At 50.5% G+C, this 18,896-nt stretch overlaps 1 protein-coding gene across 4 annotated transcripts; it reads left to right on the forward strand.

Annotated features, from left to right (window-relative positions):
- The first annotated feature begins 3,989 nt into the window (after window positions 1-3,989).
- Window positions 3,990-16,631, forward strand: SLC38A7 (solute carrier family 38 member 7). Of its 4 annotated transcripts, none has more exons than XR_015244766.1 (13): window positions 3,990-4,041; window positions 4,616-4,749; window positions 5,012-5,109; window positions 5,888-6,291; window positions 6,936-7,134; window positions 7,371-7,515; window positions 8,523-8,621; window positions 9,197-9,254; window positions 9,472-9,586; window positions 10,923-11,070; window positions 11,480-11,679; window positions 12,007-12,413; window positions 12,528-12,582. XR_015244766.1 is itself a non-coding variant. In XM_025920723.2 (13 exons), the coding sequence occupies exons 4-13, from the start codon at window positions 6,022-6,024 to the stop codon at window positions 14,769-14,771; spliced, it is 1,392 nt and encodes a 463-aa protein (XP_025776508.1). In that variant the 5' UTR covers window positions 3,990-4,041; window positions 4,616-4,749; window positions 5,012-5,109; window positions 5,888-6,021; the 3' UTR covers window positions 14,772-16,631. The 4 variants fall into 4 exon arrangements, 3 of the variants coding, with proteins under 3 accessions (XP_025776508.1, XP_086545412.1, XP_086545413.1); XM_025920723.2 differs by lacking the exon at window positions 12,007-12,413 and adding an exon at window positions 14,669-16,631; XM_086689286.1 differs by having other exon boundaries at window positions 12,007-12,582.
- Window positions 16,632-18,896: the final 2,265 nt, after the last annotated feature.

Genomic DNA, 18,896 nt, shown 5'->3' on the forward strand with positions numbered 1-18,896 from the left:
GGGAGGTCACTCCTGACCCTTGGCTCCTCTGCTAATGGAAACCCCACGGTGGTAAAAGGAAAAGTGAATGGACTGGATCACTGGATGTCTTTGGAAATATCTTTAAATAAAATGAACATTAATTGATCCATAAAGGAACTAACTGCCTAGGTTAGGAGAAACTGCTTTAAGTCTCCTTGTCTGGAGCTGAAAGGTTGAAGGTTGGCTGCCAAAACCTCAACCAAAAAAGGAACTTAACTGCCCTGCTGACTTGTTATTTTTAAACCCATGTATTACCAGCTCACCCTGGACTGGACTAAGTCCCGTTCCTCACTGAAAACAGAGCTGGGGGATGTGAAACTGATGCTTCTGTCCACTGTCCAGGCTGTTTGCTTCACCTTTTCCTGGTTTCTTAGAGTCTAAAATGTTAACATTCTTCCACCTGATGGAGGAAATTGCCCACTCAGAATAGTCTTGCCTTTGTTCTGTTATAATTTAAGGTCTAATCATCCCCCAAACTGGATTGATTTTTAAATTTTTGTTTTTAACGTTTATTTTTGAGACAGAGACAGAGCATGAACAGGGGAGGGGCAGAGAGAGAGGGAGACACAGAATCTGAAACAGGCCCCAGGCTCTGAGCTGTCAGCACACAGCCCGACGCGGGGCTCGAACTCACGGACCATAAGATCATGACCTGAGCCGAAGTCGGATGCTTAACCGACCGAGCCACCCAGGCGCCCCTGGATTGATTTTTAAAATATTGGTTTCCTGATCTTACCTTTGGGCATTCTGACTCAATATGTCTGAGATAAGGCTTGGGAATCTCTTTTTTTTTTTTTTTTTTTTTTAATAAAAAAAAAAACTTTCTAGGTGGTTCACATATAGCTGACCCATGGACCAGTCCTTGGGTATTCTTAGACTGCTTCAAGCTTACATCTAAACAACCAAAGTCCAGGGGCACCTGGGTGGCACAGTCAGTTAAGTGTCTGACTTGGGCTCAGGTCACGATCTCACAGTTATGAGTTCAATCCCCACCTTGGGTTATGCACTGACAGGGTGGAGCCTGCTTCAGATTCCCTCTCTTTCTCTCTCTTTCTCCTCTGCCCCTCCCTCACTTATGCTCTCCCTCTTAAAAATAAATGTTAAAAAAAATTTTTTAAGGAATGAAGTGCTAATATATTCCTCAACATGGGTGAATCTTGAAAACAGTATGCTGAGTGAAAGAAGGCAAAATATATGTGATAAAGTCACAGGTCAATCTCTCTGAGGTGGATGTTCTTTGGATGCATCTAAAAATCCTACATGTTCATTCTCTAAGTATCACTACAATTATGTCCACTTTTACCTTATTTGTATTACTTTTAAAATTTGCTCTTTTCTAATTAAAAAAAAAAAGTCATGGGCACCTGCCTGGCTCAGTCAGTAGAGCATCCAACTCTTGATCTCAGGGTCATGAGTTCGAGCCCCACATTGGGTGTGGAGCCTACTTTAAAAAAGGGGAGTTGCCTGGGTGGCTCAGTCAGTTAAGTGTGTCTGACTCTTGGTTTCTGCTCAGGTCATGATCTCAAGGTTTGTAAGTTGGAGCCCTGCATCAGCCTCTGCTCTGGCACCATAGAGCCTGCTTGGGATTCTCTGTCTCCCTCTTTCTCTGCTCCTCCCTCACTTGTGTCTCTCTCTCTCTCAAAATAAATATTTCTTTAAAAGTCACATATTCGACAAAAAGTCACAAGTGACTATTTTTATGAAATGGCAATACTGGGCAACTCCATAGAAGCAGAGTAGGTTTGTAGTTTCCAAGGGCCTACAGGAAGGAGGAGTAGAAAGTGACTAATGATTACAGAGTTTTTGAGAGAGTGATAACAATGCTCTGAGACTGGGTAGGTTGCAAAATTCTGAACATAGCAAACACCACTGTATTGGACACTTGACAAGGGTGAATCTTGTGGTAAAATGCATAATGAAGCTCAATAAAGTTATTTGTTTCAAAAACTTGCAGGGGTGCCTGGCTGGCTCAGTTGGGAAAAGCATGGGAAGCTTGATCTCAGGGTTGAGTTCGAGAGCCACCTGTTGAGTGTAGCAATTTCTTTTTTTTTTTTTTTTAATTTTTTTTTTCAACGTTTTTATTTATTTTTGGGACAGAGAGAGACAGAGCATGAACGGGGGAGGGGCAGAGAGAGAGGGAGACACAGAATCGGAAACAGGCTCCAGGCTCCGAGCCATCAGCCCAGAGCCTGACGCGGGGCTCGAACTCACGGACCGCGAGATCGTGACCTGGCTGAAGTCGGACGCTTAACCGACTGTGCCACCCAGGCGCCCCGAGTGTAGCAATTTCTTAAAAAACAAAACAAAACTTGCAAACAGCTCAGCTGTCCTTCAGCAAGTGATTACACAAACTGGTACATACACACCACGAAATACTACTCAATAATAAGACATACACGACAACTTGGATGTGTCTCTGGGAATTAAGTACAGAAAACCAGTCCTAAGTTACAAACTGTTTGATTCCATTTTTTTTAATTTAATTTTTTTAAATGTTTATTTATTTTTGAGACAGAGACAAGAGTGTGAACAGGGGAGGGGCAGAGAGAGAGGGAGACACAGAATCCGAAACAGGCTCCAGGCTCTGAGCTGTCAGCACAGAGCCTGACATGGGGCCCAAACCCATAAACTGCGAGATCATGACCTGAACTGCAGTCAGTCGCTTAACTGACTGAGCTACCCAGTGCCCCTGTTTTTGCTTTTTTAAGTCTATTCATTTAATTTGAGAGACAGCAGGAGCAAGGGGGGAGGGACAAAGAGAGAGAGACTCTCAAGCAGGCTCTGCACTGTCAGCACGGAGCCCAACGCAGAGCTTGGTCTCACCAACCATGAGATCATGACCTGAGCCAAAATCAAGAGTCAGACCCTTAACCAACTGAGCCACCCAGGCACCCCCATATTATTTCTTATAACTGCATATGAATCCACAGCGATCTCAATAAAAATTTCAGTTAAAGATGACTTGGGTTATGTGGTATTTCCTGTGTTCCCTCATCAATGAGGATCTTGATTCATGGACAGATACATGTAGTGGAGAGTATATTCTCATAAGACAGACCCGGGACATTGGAATGGCAAAGATTACGTGACAACTTGAAAATGTTGCACACAACCAGGAACAGAAGCCAGGGCTCTGGACACCCATTCCCTCATTCCACAAATATTTTTTTATATGAGTAACTAGATACCTCAGAAACTGTTTTAGCATCTAGGCCCTGAGGTTATGGCCATGAACAATACTCAGACCAGTCCTCTCACAGGAAAGATCACACAGCTCAAGTGGGTAAAAGTGGTCCCTCACTGTCAGTGAAAGAAACTCCAGGGTCACTGGTTGAGGGTCTGAGGCCAGGAGTGAGACACAGGAGGATAATGAGGCCAAATCGCTTTTGTCCGGTTCCTGGGCCTGGCAAAGACACCAAAGCTCCTAATGTTCTTCCTAAAAGGAAGGAGGAATGTTTCACTTTGGCTAAGAAACCAGGATTAAAACTAACAGGATAGGGAAGACTGGGTAGCTCGGGTCATGCTCTCACAGGTCTCGAGGGTTCCAGCCCCGTGTCAGGCTCTGGGCTGACAGCTCAGAGCCTGGAGCCTGCTTTGGATTCTGTGTCTCCCTCTCTCTCTGTCCCTCCCTGCTTGTGCTCTGTCTCTCTCTTTCAAAAATAAATAAACATTAAAAACATATATATATACATATATATGTGTATCTATACATATATACGTATATATGTGTATATATGTGTATATACGTATATATACGTATATATGTGTATATATGTATAGATACACATATATAGATATATATATATAGATATAACTAACAGGTTATGCATGGTGGTCTGGGAGCGGAGAGAGGCTCGCAGCAAATGTGTGGTTGAGGATTCAGAGGGCCGGTGCCGTCCAAGCCTAAAGCCTGCAGAAAACTACAACTTCCAGCGTCTCCCGCGGCCCTCCTGAGCCCTGGCTGTCATGTGACCTCGGCTCACGTGTCTCTGCAGCCGGCTCGGGTGGGAAGCACCTTAGGTAGGTGGTAGGAGGTGGAGGCGGTGGAGGGTGGAAGTGTTAAGTCTCGGACCCCAGCTGTCTAGAGCCCTGCCCACTCCGTGCGGGGCTCCGAAGCCCGGCGTCGTCGGTCCTCCGCCAGCCCTCAAAAGGACCGGCTTTGCCGCGGCGCCATAGTTCGGGCTGTTTCCACCTAGTGCTAGGCCTGAAGCGCCTTCCTAGCTTACCTCACAGCAGCCCACTCGCCTCGCTTGGGGCCTGGGGATCTTCCCCTCCGCGCCGGGTGCGCCCTAACCCACCTCCCAGTGCAGCCCTCCCTGCTTATTTCTGGGATCCAGCCCCAGACTGGACTGGGAACCCTCTCCGGTTGGGATATGAGAGGGCCTATTGCAATGGTTACAGCTCTGGCCTTGAGCCTGTGGACATCATTCTTCTGGTTCTGCCGACTATCTGCTGTGACATTAGTCTAGCCTCTTTCCTTCCCTGGGCCTGTTCCTCTAACTGATCTGGTGCTCCATTATTGAGTTAGCGTCAGAGCTGCTGACGCTCTGCTGACCAGCGCAGAAACAGCTCACACTCTTCTCTCCACTGACAGCAGATTTTAGATAAAGTCTTGAAGAAGAAATTGGGGCCAGAGAGGGAAGTGAGGAAAATCAGATCCCAGATCTTCGAGAAGGGGCTGTAAGGACAACACACCCTCCACCATAGCCCATCAGGCAGAAGGAGAAGGTAAGGTGGGGACAATGGAACCGGGGACTTCGCATGGAAGGACAGCCGAGAGATCTTGGACCAGTGCAGAGACCTCTGTGTCTGAGATGTGAGCAGGGTGGAGGAGGGGGTCTCACAGCTCTGGGAGCGCTGACTTTGCAGGGCTCTTTCTTGAGCTACGCTGGAAACCTGGGAGCCCAGAGCTCTCTGCCTCCACTACTCACAGCTTTGATTTTTTTTTTTTTTTTTTTTTTTTTTTGCTGTGTTACTGGTTGAGTAACAGGTTGCATAAGAGGAAGCCTGTGGCATCTGATCTTTCTGGACTTGGAGCCAGCAGTAGAGATATTTCCTCTGGAGCTGTGTCCCTTGGTTGCATGCTTGGTGAGAGCACCCAAACTCTCTGTTTTCCCTCTCATGAGCGTATGGTTCCCACCTTTGTTCATCCATCACCAGGAGAAGCAATGAGAAGCATCCGACGACCTGGGGGTGGGCAGTGGCCTCATTAGCCATTCTAAACCCCTCAGTGTGCTGAGGGCATCTGAGAGACGCCTCTCTGATAGGCAATGGTTAGGTCAGTCACAAGGGAGAAGAGTGAGAGTTAGCCTTGAATTTTCAAGGGCTTTGAAAGCTACACAGAATTTAGACTCTGGGCTAGAGGGCAGTATGTTGGACTGTAATATATTGCAATACCCACACTTCTAGGTGAGGGCTGCGATTGCAAACCCTGTGGTGTGGAAACAGGCTGGGAGGCCAGATAGATTTAGACCCAAATCCTGCTCTGCCTTTTGCTAGCATGTGACCCTGGGTCAACGATATGATCTCTCTGAGCCTTATGACCACTGTGATAAGGACTGAATGAGATAAGATATGTCCAAGATACTTCTGCCCAACAGGAGTGTAGCCTCTCCGTAGTGCTGATGTGTTAGTATTCCGCTCTCTTAGGTTTAGGACTTACTTACCTATGGGTCTCTAAGCCTGAAGCAAGCAGGCTTTACATCAGATATATTTCTGCCTCTGCCACCATACACTGTGACACCCAAATGCAGTGTTCTGCAGAGGCACACCTGGGTTTGAATGTCAGCCATATGACCTTGGGAATGTTGTTTCAGCGTTCTGTGCCCATCTCAGGATAACAGTAGTACCTGTGTTTCCCATCTAGGTTGAGAAGAGCCAGAGCTCACAGGCCTCCTAGGATAACAGCCCCAAACAGGCTAGTGCCGCCCTCCAGCTGCCCAGGGGATGTGGTTGTGAGGCAGAATCCACAGACCCCGTGGGAAGAGGGCTCCGAGGGCCATGGCCCAGGTCAGCATCAACAATGACCTTGGCGAGTGGGGTCTGAGCACGGACTCTGGGGAGCGGGCCCGTCTGCTGCAGAGTCCCTGCGTGGACACAGCCCCCAAGAGTGAAGGGGAGGCGTCTCTTGAGAGTCTGGGCAGAGGCACCACTTCCACAATTGGGGCCATCTTCATCGTCGTCAATGCCTGCCTGGGTGCAGGGCTGCTCAACTTCCCAGCGGCCTTCAGCACTGCAGGGGGCGTGGCAGCCGGCATCACACTGCAGATGGTGAGTGTGCTGGCCTTAAGGGCAGAAATGCAGTTCAGGTGTTGGGTCTGAGCTCTTTACCTTGGAAGGGAGGCTTTGCCTCAAGGATAGTCAGTCAATGACACAGGCTACCACTGCTCCCACCCTCACCCTTGGCAGACATTACTAACCTATCCCAGCACTCTTTCATCTGAGCCCAGGTGAGGCTGCAGAAGGCTTCCCAGCAGTTTGGACATCGACTGCATATTTAATAATTTTGTAGTTTATGTTTAAAAAGTGGGCTCTTACCTTTTAGAACTACGTGCTGGAATATTTACTGGTGAAATGATTTGATAGCTGGTATTTCCTTCAACATAATCCAGAGTGGCAGAGGGAAACAAGATGAGCCATGAGTTGATTATTTTTGAAGCTGAGTGATGGGTGCATGGCGGTTCATGATACCATTTTGTCCCACTTGTGTGTATTTGAAATTTTCCACAAAACTTCTTCTGTTTTTAAAGAAAATCTCAACTCGGCAGCCTCCAGCAATCTGGTAAAGTTGCCTACAAGATGAGGCTTATTTACCAAACTGGCGGTAGGCATTGGCCTAGTAAATGCTGAGCAAGATCAGGCTGCCCTTTGTTGCCAGGCCTGTCCCACACCCTGTGGCTCTGTCCTGCTTGCAGGGCATGCTGGTCTTCATCATCAGCGGCCTCGTCATCCTGGCCTACTGCTCCCAGGCCAGCAATGAGAGGACCTACCAGGAGGTGGTGTGGGCTGTGTGTGGCAAACTGACAGGCGTGCTGTGTGAGGTGACCATTGCCATTTACACTTTCGGCACCTGCATCGCCTTCCTCATCATCATCGGGGACCAACAAGACAAGAGTGAGTTTTCCCCTCAGTACCTACTTCATCCCTCCCGCTCGGCCTTCGGGATCCTGGGTGGAGGAATGGGCACCAACACCTGCCCAAGGCCTAGCCTGGGTCCAGCCTTCTACTGTGAATCCTCCCTCCTGGCTGCTGAGCCCATTAGACAGATGGAGGACCTGAGGCTCAGCAGAGCAGGAGGGCCACAGCCTGCAGGAGCCTGGCATGACATTCCCTCCTTCCTCCCTGTGCAGTTATAGCTGTGATGGCAAAGGAGCCTGAGGGGGCCGGCAGCAGCTCCTGGTACACAGACCGAAAGTTCACTATCAGCCTCACTGCCTTCCTCTTCATCCTGCCCCTTTCCATCCCCAGAGAGATCGGATTCCAGAAGTATGCCAGGTTCGGAGGCCCCACCCCAACCCAGGCCAGACAGAAGCTCTAATCACACACAGCTAAAGGCCCAGGCACTGCTGGAGAACCCCTCTCCTTCTGGGGCAGCCAAAGTGGGCAAGGCAGCGTGGACCATGGCTCGCAAGGCCACCAGCATAAGATTTCCTTTTGTGTCTGCATCAAGGGAGACAGTGGCCCTTTGCATAGTGAGAGATCCTGTTCCAAATGTCCTTGTCACAGAAGAGACAGGTGGTTATCAGGAGTGTGAAGGGAGCTTCCAGGCCAGGACCTTGGCTTTCCCAGGGAGGAGGGGATTTTTTATCATTTGGAATTGTCAAGCCTGGCCCCATCTTCCATGCAGCTTAGTGTGAAGGGACAGGACTGGTTTCCTGGCTCAGGGTCTGAAAAGCTGTGTAATTCTGAGCCATTTCCTGTGATCCACAATTGGCAGGGTCACACTTGGCTGTCTCCAAGGTCCCCTTTAATGTTGACATCCCCGTATTTGAATCTTCAGCCCTTCTACCTCCAGCGGGTCCTACTTCTCAAAGGCCCTTGTAGCAGTCACCAAGTGAGGGTTGCACTGATGGAAGAAACACATATGCTTTGAAGCCCAGACCTCTAAGCCGAACCAGTGCATTTCCTAATGGTCAGAAATGTTAGTCTGGCCCCCTCTTGCGGTCCAGCTCCCTCCAAGCTGTGACTGGTTTCTCTAAAACCTATTTCTTTTTTTTTTTTTTAAGTTTATTTATCTATAATAAATAATCTATACACCCAACGTGGGGCTCAAACTCATGACCCCAAGATCAGGAGTCACATGCTTTTCTGACTGAGCCAGCCAGGCACCCCTCTAAAGCTTATTTCTCATGCATTTTTTGAATCTTTGTTTGGAATAATCTCCCAATTTATTCAGTAGACACTGTGGTCACTAGAGCTGAGGGTAGATACCCCTGGGGTGGAATCAGAGAGAGGGCAGCTGGGGCTGGGGAAGAGGAAACTCAAACCATTCTTTCTGGCAGCTTCTTGAGCGTCGTGGGCACCTGGTACGTCACTGCCATCATTATCATCAAATATATCTGGCCAGATAAAGAGATGACCCCAGGGGACATCCTGACTAGGTGGGTAAGAACCCCAAGGAAGCCGCTACTTGGGCTCCAGGAAGTACTGGGTCAGACATCAAAAGGCCATACAGGTGCTCTTTTTAAAGCTCATTAGGTCACCAGAGCTTGACTTGTTGGTCATTGGAGAAAGGAGGCAAGAGTGAGAACCAACATCCAATATCCAATATCCAACAGATAAGCCATTGTAAGACTTGGCCTCCAGTTATGGAGACTACCAGGGTGGAATTGCACATTTTTGCAACTTGTCCTTATCTGTAATTTCTGTATGAGGATGAATCTGTTTTCTCATTTAAAAAAAAAAAAAAAGTTTCTTGTTTTTGAAAGAAAAAGGAAAGCAACTCCAGTGCTCCAGAAATTCTGGATTTTGGTCCCAGAAGGGTCTTCCAGAGTCTCAGTGTACTGACCTGTGAAATGGAGATGTGCCCTCTCCCTGTTTCCAGACTTAAGGGGGTTGAATATGTAGAATAGTGGTTGGTGGAGGCCATGGTGGGATGAGTGAAGAGTAAGGACATGGGGTGGTTGGTAGCTCTGTGGGATTCACAGGCAGCAGACTCTTGTGTGTTTGTCCACAGGCCAGCTTCCTGGGTAGCCGTGTTCAATGCTATGCCCACCATCTGCTTCGGATTTCAGGTGCCGGTTGCAAGGTTCCTGTTGTCCTCTTAGCTCACTCCCCACCCTGGACAGGAACCCACATTATAGGGAGGATGGGGACATCCTGGGAGGAAAGACAGAGTCAGAGCACTGGGACTTGTCCCTTGTCCCTGGTGCCTTTGTCCCCAAACTGCCTCCCTCTGGAAACTGGGAAGGGGTCACTTCCCCACCATAACTGTGACCTTCACCCTAACAGTGCCACGTGAGCAGTGTGCCGGTCTTCAATAGCATGCGGCAGCCCAAGGTGAAGACCTGGGGTGGGGTGGTGACAGCCGCCATGGTCATAGCCCTCGCTGTCTACATGGGCACGGGTGAGTGCTCCCCTCTGACGGCTGGGCTTGGAGTGCTCCCACTTTTCCTCTTTGTCTCCAAGTCCTCTGGCCAAGCTTTCCTGGGGACAGCCCAGCATTTCCAGCATATCAAACACTTCTGTAGGCATTGGCTTGAACCTGGGCTGCCTTGGGCCTCCTCCCCCCCCCAAATGAGAGAGATGTATTCACCCATTCACTTGGCACCTGTCAGTCAGTGCCTCGTGAGTGCCGGGAACTGTTCCCAGCACAGGGGATGCTGTGAAGATTGACAGACCTGGTCCTGCTCACCTGGAATTGACAGTCTAGCCAGAGAGTCTTACAAGAGTAAGGCAGGAGTCAGTAAGGACATCCAGACAGTGGGGAGTGCCACCACAACAGTGAGGGAAGCTGTGAGTGGGACTAGGAGAGGTGGTGACAGCCTCCATGGTTCACAGGAGGCTCCTGTCTGAGGGGGTGGCATGTAGGGAGCCCCAGTGACGAGGAGCGAGCATCTGAAGGGCTGAGAGAAGAGTGTTCCAGACAGAGAGGCGGGAAATGCCAGGCCCCTGAGGCAGGGACAGACAGGGCTGTGCAGCTGGAGTGGGGTGATTTGGGGGTGAGGGGCAGGCAGGGAGGCCAGACAGGGACCAGAGTAGGTCCTGTTGGGCCTGAGGACTATGGGGAGCCCAAGAGGAAGCATTTCCAGCAGGGGCACATCTCGACAAAACATGGCTGCGGGCGCCATGCGGGGAATCGTTTGGATGACAAAGCAGAACAGGAAGACCAGGCCGTGATTCCTTCCACAGGTGTTATGGGGCCAGCATTGTTCTACCTCTGAAGACAAAGCCAGGAGCAAGAGGGACAAATAGGCCAAGTCCCTGTCCTCCTGGGGCTCGTGTTCTGGCTGGAGAGACACACAATGAATAAGTGTAAAAGGAAAAACACACACACACACACACAGGAGAGTGCTGAGGAAAATAGACCAGGGTGCTGTGAGTGAGCGCCCAAGGTCAGGGGTTATTGTGGATGGGCAGGGCAGACTCATTCTCTGAGGAGGGGACACCAGAGCTGTGGCCTGAATAGTGAAGAGATAGGGGTGCAAAGGGCTAGACAGACAGAAGGTTAGTGCAGAAGCTCCGAAACAGGAACGTGCTGGGTGAGCTCAGGATGACAAAGGTGGCAGTGGGGAGGGGATGTGAGAAGTCTGGGACAAAGCCTCGGGTCCCAGCCTGACACCCTCTTAGCCTCCAGAGCTGCTCCAGCGACCTCCCCATCTGAGTTGCAGCCTGGAGTAAATGGTCCATCCCCCTCACCCTCCCAGGATTGCCCCTGCCAGCCCTCTTGTCCCTGTCCTCAGGCATCTGTGGCTTCCTGACCTTTGGAGCTGCTGTGGACCCCGATGTGCTCCTATCCTACCCCTCGGAGGACATGGCTGTGGCTGTTGCCCGTGCCTTCATCATCCTGAGCGTGCTCACCTCCTACCCCATCCTGCACTTCTGTGGGCGGTGAGCCCCCTCCCCACCCCATGGGAGTGCTCCCTCTCACCAGGACTCCTCAGCACCCCTGAGAGCCCTTTGAACATAGTCCTTTGGCCTTTTGTGAGTCCTCTAAGAACCTGTAGTCAGATCCTTCCCTGAACACCTAGCCTCCGGCGTACCCAGACCCTTCCTTTTCAGGAGGATAATAGCATCAGTTTCCACGAGGTGAGCATGTCCTGGGCCAGGCCAGGCCCTAAGCACATCATATCCACCATCCCGTCCAGTCCCCGTGGCAACCACAAGAGTACTGCTGGACCCATTGCACAGAACAGGAAACAGGATCAGCGCTTAGGGCCTTACCCCTAGTCTACGCACTCAGAGGTCTGGCTCTGTGAACCGGAGGTGGGGGCCTCTGAGACACTCTCTGTGTGGGCAGGGCGGTGATCGAGGGCCTGTGGCTGCGCTACCAGGGGATGCCCGTGGAGGAGGACGTGGGGCGGGAGCGGCGGCGACGCGTGCTCCAGACTCTGGTCTGGTTCCTGCTCACCCTGCTGCTGGCACTCTTCATCCCTGACATCGGCAAGGTCATCTCAGTCATCGGAGGCCTGGCTGCCTGCTTCATCTTTGTCTTCCCAGGTACGGACCTGTGCCCGCCTCCTGCACCCCGCCCCCCCCCGCCCATGTAGTACTGGCTCCCAGGGTCTCCCGGCCTCAACTCCTCCCTTGCTTACCTGCCAGGAGAGTAACCACCAGCCCTTACTAATCACCCACCTCAGGCTCTGCGCTAACCCCTGCCCCTCCTGAAAAGAAGGGATAGATGTTATCTCCATTCTGTTGATGAGATGTGAGGAGGTTAAACAGACTCAACCATTGAGTAACAACTTTTCTGACCCAAGTCTGTCTAGGTGCACAGCCTACACTCTTAACCTTTCATTCGCTTCTCTGTTGCTGCCTGACTGTTAGGGATCCGGCTGGTTCAGCCCATTACAGCCCAGAGAGTGCCAGGGTCTGGCGGCAGCACCCGGATACAGAAGTCGGGAGACCCAAGTTTCAGACACAAGTCTGCCACCGGATCCCCAAGAAGTGCTCCCACCTGCCCAGCCATGAGTTCTGCCTGTACCCAACTTATTTCTCTCTAGGAGACCAACTTGAAAGTCCTTGCCACTTTGCAAGGAGCAGGGGGGGCCACATCTGCTCAGAAGTGCCCTGGGAAGGGCACTCGGGGTGGTGGGGGCTACTGCTGAATCCCCTTCCGTGGCTGCCCCTTTGGCTCTGGCGCTCGCCTGCAGCCCGAGGAGAGCCTGTCAGACGCTGGCCTCCCCCGGGAGAGCAGATGCAAGGCCTCCGACTGCACGTGGAGTGGGGCAGAGGTGAAGAGTAAACACAGGCCTTTCTCCATTCACCGCTACCTCTTGGTAAAGGGGGAGGGTGGGCCTGAGTGAAGGAGCCCGCCTGAGCTCTCGGGGCCACGTCTTCTCTTCCAGGGCTCTGCCTCATTCAAGCCAAACTCTCGGAGATGGAAGAAGTCAAGCCAGCCAGGTAAAGCAGAGCCCGGGGTGTGTGGAGGTGCCAGATGAGGGATGGGCTGGTGGGGGCGGGGGTGCTTAAAATGGGGAGAGATCAAGAGACCTGTGGACTTAAAAATAGCAGAAGAGTTTTTGGGGTGCCTGGGTGGCTCAGTCGGCTAAGTGTCCGACTTCGGCTCAGGTCATGATCTCACGGTTTGTGAGTTCAAGCCCCGCTTCGTGCTCTATGCTGACAGCTCAGAGCCTGGAGCCTGCTTCAGATTCTGTGTCTCCCTCTCTCTCTGCCTCTCCCCCACTCATGTGCATGCGCACTTTCTCTCAAAAATAAACATTAAAAAATTTTAAAAACAAGACAAACCTCATACCTTTAAAAAAAAAAAAAAAGGCTTGGGGCGCCTGGGTGGCTCAGTCGGTTAAGCGGCCAACTTCGGCTCAGGTCATGATCTCGCGGTCCGTGAGTTCAAGCCCCGCGTCTGGCTCTGTGCTGACAGCTCAGAGCCTGGAGCCTGTTTCAGATTCTATGTCTCCCTCTCTCTCTCTGACCCTCCCCTGTTCATGCTCTATCTCTCTCTGTCTCAAAAATAAATAAACATTAAAAAATTTTTTTTTTTAAAAAGGCATAAGAGTTGTCTAAATACCTAAGAAATGGGTGGCACATGCTAGCTGTGACAGTTTAAATGCTACTGAAGGACTTTAGAGAAAAAAGTGGAAGTTCCTCTTGCCCCTACAACCCACTCCCCACCATATCCCTTCTCCTGAGAGCTCTCTGTCATCAGTATGGTCTTCTAGTTGTTTCTGTGTGTGCATACATGTCCAAATACATAGAGCTATGCATACATATGCACAAACACATGAAATTTTGTGTCTGGTTTGGTTTTTTCAAAAATGGCTTCATGCCAGACGCTTTTCTACCACTTGCTTCCTTTCACTTAACCATGTGTGTTAGAGACCACTCTATGTCAGCACAAGAAGATCCATCCACTTCTTCCCTTTTTTAAGGGCTGCGGAATGTTCTAGTGTGTGAATGTGTGAATACTCTTATACGTGTGCATCTTGACACACCTGTTTCGAGGATCTTACTAGGATCAATTCTTAGAAAGAAGTTGCTGGATCAAGGGGCATGCTCACTTTTACTTCTGCACATGGGTTCAAATTTCCCTCTAGAAAACCAGTTAGAGTCCTAGCAGTAGAGTGAGGGTACCCTGTTCTCCACACCCCTGCCAGTATTGTCTAGAACAGCCTTTTTTTTTTTTTTTTAATATTTATTTATTTTTGAGAGAGAGAGAGAGAGACAGAGTGTGAGCCGGGGGGGGGGGGGGGGGGCAGAGAGAGAGGGAGACACAGAATCTGAGCAGGCTCCAGGCTCTGAGCTGTTAACACAGAGCCCTACACAGGGCTTGAACCCGTGAACCATGAGATCATGACTTGACGCTTGACCAACTGAGCCACCAGGCGTCCCAGAACAGCCTTTTAAATTTGTGTTAGTCTAGTAGATGAAAAACACAATATTGTTTTAATATCCACATTTCCTTGAATAGTACAGAGGTTGAAAACAGCTTGTAAGCTTTTTTAAAAGAATTATATTTACATATTCTATATACTTCATTCTATAATGAAGTAATATTCATTATAGAAAACTTTAAAAGTACAAGTGTAAGGAAGAAATTTTGAGTCATCCTTAATGTCAATACCCTGTTGTATCCTCTTACTGCCTTCTCACTATATTTGATATATATATTTGCAGATGTCTGTGCTTTTTTTTTTGTAAATGGAATGGATCACACTCCATGTGACCTGCTTTTTCCTGAACATGTTTCCATCAGGAGGCATGCATTCTAATCCTGGCTCTGCCCTTGGCTTGCTGTGACCTGTCAATGAGCTCCAATAGGTCTTGGTCTTCTGACCCATGGACTGGATCTTACACTTGGCCCCGCATACCTTTGTATGAAAAGTCATTTAGAAGTAGGAAGTGCTCTACTCACTAGAGAAATGCTATAAGTAGTTACAATAATTAACTGACACACACACACACACACACACACAAGTCTGCAAAGCCAAGGGTAGGTTGACTGACTAGGCCTCTCTCTCCTGCCTTACAGCTGGTGGGCGCTGGTCAGTTATGGTGTCCTCTTGGTCACCCTGGGAGCCTTCATCTTCGGCCAGACCACAGCCAACGCCATCTTTGTGGATCTCTTGGCATAACCACTGCCTCCCAGGCAACACATGGCCTTTGCCACTGGACCCAGGAGCCCATCTCTTAGAGTTGTGGGGTCACCTTGAGTCCAGCATCATTCCCAACTGCTGGTAGGATGACATCTGGACATCCTTTTCCAAGAACGGTTCTGGAGTAAAATCAGGCCTCACACCTCTGGATGGCTCAGACCCAGCTCCCCCTGCTCTCCAGTCCCGGCAGTTCCACGATGGAGGGAGGAGGTCTTGTATCACAGAAGAACCTTCTCTGTCCTTCAACTCTCGACTTCTCCACCCCTGAAAAGCATGGGTGAGGAGGATCAAAACATCTCAGAAAAAAGACCGCAGCCTGACTTTCCTTTGGAGAAAGTATGGGCAAAGGGCCACTCAACAGAGCACCCTGTCCTGAGCAGGACCTGTGCTCATTATCCCGGGACTCAGTGCCTGCTCCAGTTGGGCAGCCGCTTGGCCAGCCGTGACTTCTCTGGGATCTGGCAATTTCCAAAGGTAGCACAAAAGTCATACAGACGCACAGAGGTAGATAGTCATGCCTTGTCCACCCCCAGCCTGGGTCCAAAGTGAACCTGTAGACCTCTTTTCTGTGGCTAATTGACATCTCCCAAGACTTTGAGGCCTCACCCTCTTTCCCCAAAGCTGAGGGTCCAGGCATCCCTCTCCTCCTCCATCTCCAGACATCATCAAGTCTAATGTTTACAAACGGTGCCAGCCCGGCTCTGACCCAAAGGACAGGGGCCGTCCCGTGCCACCACGGTGCTGTGAGTACTCCTCAGTTAGCTTTCCCCTTGGCAGGAAGTCTGTTTATCTCACTCAGATTCCAGATGGGCCCCTCGTTTCTGTGGCACAGGGTGGGTAAGAGAGAAGGCTGGGAATCTTTCAAACCCACGCAGGTTGGGTTGGTCAGGGTCCAGGTGAGCCTCTCTGTTACCTTCTCTTTCAGTGACTGCTTCTCTCTGCCTGCCCTCTGCTCCCCTCTCCCCTGGCAACCCCAGCAGGATAGCCCACAGAGAAGAAGAGCAGCCGAGTTGTCACTGACTGGGCAGCACTTGAGTGTAGTCACGCCGGTCTGGAAGTTTCCCTTCTGGTCCAGATCTTGTCTGCTCCCTCCCCCCAGCATTTCTTCAGCCCCTCCCCCAGTTTTCTAGCTCAGTCTCTCCTGCTCATGTAACACTGAGGGTTGGGTGTGCCCAACCCTCTCGTGTCAGCTTCCTCAGCTCCACAAGCCCACCAGACCTGGCCTCAATGACCCGACACCGAGGTCACACGTGGGTTGTACCCCAGGTGGGTGAGGAGGGACACTCTTCTCCCATTCTCAATTCCCAGTTTTCCCTCCTTGGCTGTTCACTTTGACCAATGCCAGGCATTGAATCAGGCCTCCTCCACCTGGAACTCCTAGAATTTCCTTGGCCTTGCCTGCCCCAAACCTCTGTACCAGGGGTGAGAGGGACCCCCACCCCACAGCCCTCCACTCAGGGCAGTGAGACCACAGAAGCAGAGACTGGCCGCGGCCAGACGGGCTTCTGCTCAGGTCCCGGACTGGATGACTCACCTTTCTTCACATCCCTCAGCCCCTCAGCCCCTGGAGCCAGACCCCCTGTGCTGTTTTCTCTCCGCCCCCTGCACAGCACCAGGTCCTTTCAGTGTGCATCCATGCTCAGTCAAGGGATGGGGGTGTAAGGGGAGTCCTCGCACAGAAACAGACCCATCAGAAAAAGGAGCTGGAATCTGGCCACGTGGCCTAAGCTCAGGAGCCCCCTGCCCTGCCCTCCCAGCCAGGGTATTTTACTGTTTCTTTTCTACTTGTGCACATTCATACCAGAGAGGATGGCTAATAAAAAGAGACTGTGCTGCTGAGCTGTGTGGCCTATGTCCAGTGCTGGGGACACAGTCCAGACCACTGACAGGAAGAAGGTAGGCTGGTGGGGAGGGGGTGGGGCAGGCACTTCTGGCTTCATCGTCTTTGACCCCTGTCAGGGATGAGTCCTGCCGTGTTCCCCTGACCAAGACGGGAACATGCGAGTGGTTCTTGGTGCCTCCCCTCTCTTCCACATCCCATCAGGCCCTGCCTGCCAACCTGGGGATTTACCCTGGGCTCCTGTCCTTGGTTTAAGTCCTGCTTGTGTCTTCCCCGCACCATGTGGCCTCAGACTGGCCTCTGTGCTGGGTGTCTCTTGCCAGCGTCACATTTTGGGGTGAGCTTCCAACTCCTGAGCATCCGCCCTCATCCTTTCAGAGGCATGTGTTGAGCAGACCCTGGTTGTCCTGGTAGCAGAACCAGGTACTGACTGCTCAGTGCTGGCAAGAAGGTAGACTCAGCAAAACAGACAGCGGCTCCGCCCTCAGACCAAGTGGTCACACAAGTATCTATTTGCAGATTGTGATATGTGCCAAAAGGAGAACATACAGAATGTTCTATTGGGGGGCCTGAAGCTTGTCTGGGGAGTCAGGGAAGGCTTCCTGGAGGAAGTGACATTTAAGCTGGCCCCTGAATGATGAGTAGGAATGAACTAAATGAAGAGAGGTGAGGAAACCTTTCCAGGCCATGGGAACTACATGCGCAAAAGCCCTGGCATTTGGTACTTGGTATTGGAAGAACATTGTCTGTGGGGTATCGCCTGGATGTGGGAGAGCAACAGGGATGAGACTAGAGCATTCTGGGGTGGTCTTCAGTGGCTCCCCCCTTGCCCACAGGGTAAAGTGTAACCAGCTCATCTTCCACCACACTCCCTCCCTCCTGGTGCGAGTTGGGACTCTCTCCAGGGAGAAAATACTTCTGAAGTGGCCTAGTACTTTTGAGGGCTGGAGGAGTGAGACAGCTTTGGGCCGCGCTTCACAGGAGGACTAGGGGACGAGAACTTGAGGTTTGGTTTCACTTTCTCTGAACAAAGGTTACATCTATGCTAAAGGCCAAACACCAGATTCATCATTTGTTCATTATATTCAAGATTTTGCCCGTGTCGTGTCGCCCCCATACTTGTAGGCACTTGATCACATCTCCCCCGTTGCACTGTAAGCTCCATGGGAGCAAGGGCATATCTCCTGTTAAAAAACAAAATTCAACCGAGTAAACTGGAAGATCTAATAGGCTTTATTAAGGAATTCATGAATCAAGCAGTATCCTGTCTAGCAAGTACAGAGATGCTCCAAGGAGTTGTGCAAAATGGAAGGTTTTTACAGGAAGGGAGTGGGACAAGGTGGTTATTAGCCAATGAAAAGAAAGCATTGCTTCAGGCCAAGTCACCCTCACTTAAAGGGAAGGGCAGGGGGTCTTGGGTGGATTAGCTCATCTTCCTTTGGGGGATGGAGAGGGCCTAGGTGACAGATTGCCCCCTTGGTGCTGATCAGAAAATTCCTTACTGATCAGTTAAGACATTTCTGGGGAGGTTGAAACTGCAATTAAGTCTCATTTTGCTGTCCTGGAGGCAAATGACTCCACCTTGGGCCTGTGGTATTGTTTTTAACACTCCTTATCCATCTGGTGTCTTAGTCTGGAGCCTGGCCCATTGTAAGCAAGTGTCCTATAGTTGTGGAGCAAATGAATGAATAGCAACGAACATTTGTTGAATTCTTCCTTTGTGCCCCCACTTCTCCTGCATCATCCTCTCTCGATCCTTGCAACGGCTCTGGAGGGAGGCTAAGAAAGAGTATCACATAGTTTGCTCAGGGACACACATTGGTAATAAAATTGAAGTCTGACTGCATTCTTGTCATGCGTGGATAAATAAGTGAGCAGAAGGCTTTCTCAGAGCCAGCCTAGTGCTTTCTGACCCCTGAAGGCAAGCTCAGGAGCCTAATACCCCCATGCTGGCACCAACACCAGTTCTTGGAACCTTTGGATCATCCTCCCAGCCAATCCCTGTCAAGTACTGGGATGCCTGCTGACTAGTGGCTCTAGGCAAACTGCGTCTCCCCTCTGGGCTTCTGTTTTCCCCGGCTCTGAAATTGGAGTGATAATCACTGACCTTATTTACCTCCCAGGGAAAAGGGGAACCAATGTAAAGACAGCACAGGAAAAATGACAGAAGTGCTTTGTAGCCAGAAATCGACATTCACAGAATAAATATGAGAACTCAGTGTCTCCTCAAAAAACTGGGATTTCCCTACCGCTTCTTGGGAGTC

This window comes from Puma concolor, chromosome E2 (genome assembly GCF_028749965.1).
Source record: "Puma concolor isolate L17-30 chromosome E2, mPumCon1.1.hap2, whole genome shotgun sequence".
In the NCBI taxonomy this organism is placed as follows: Eukaryota; Metazoa; Chordata; class Mammalia; order Carnivora; family Felidae; genus Puma; species Puma concolor.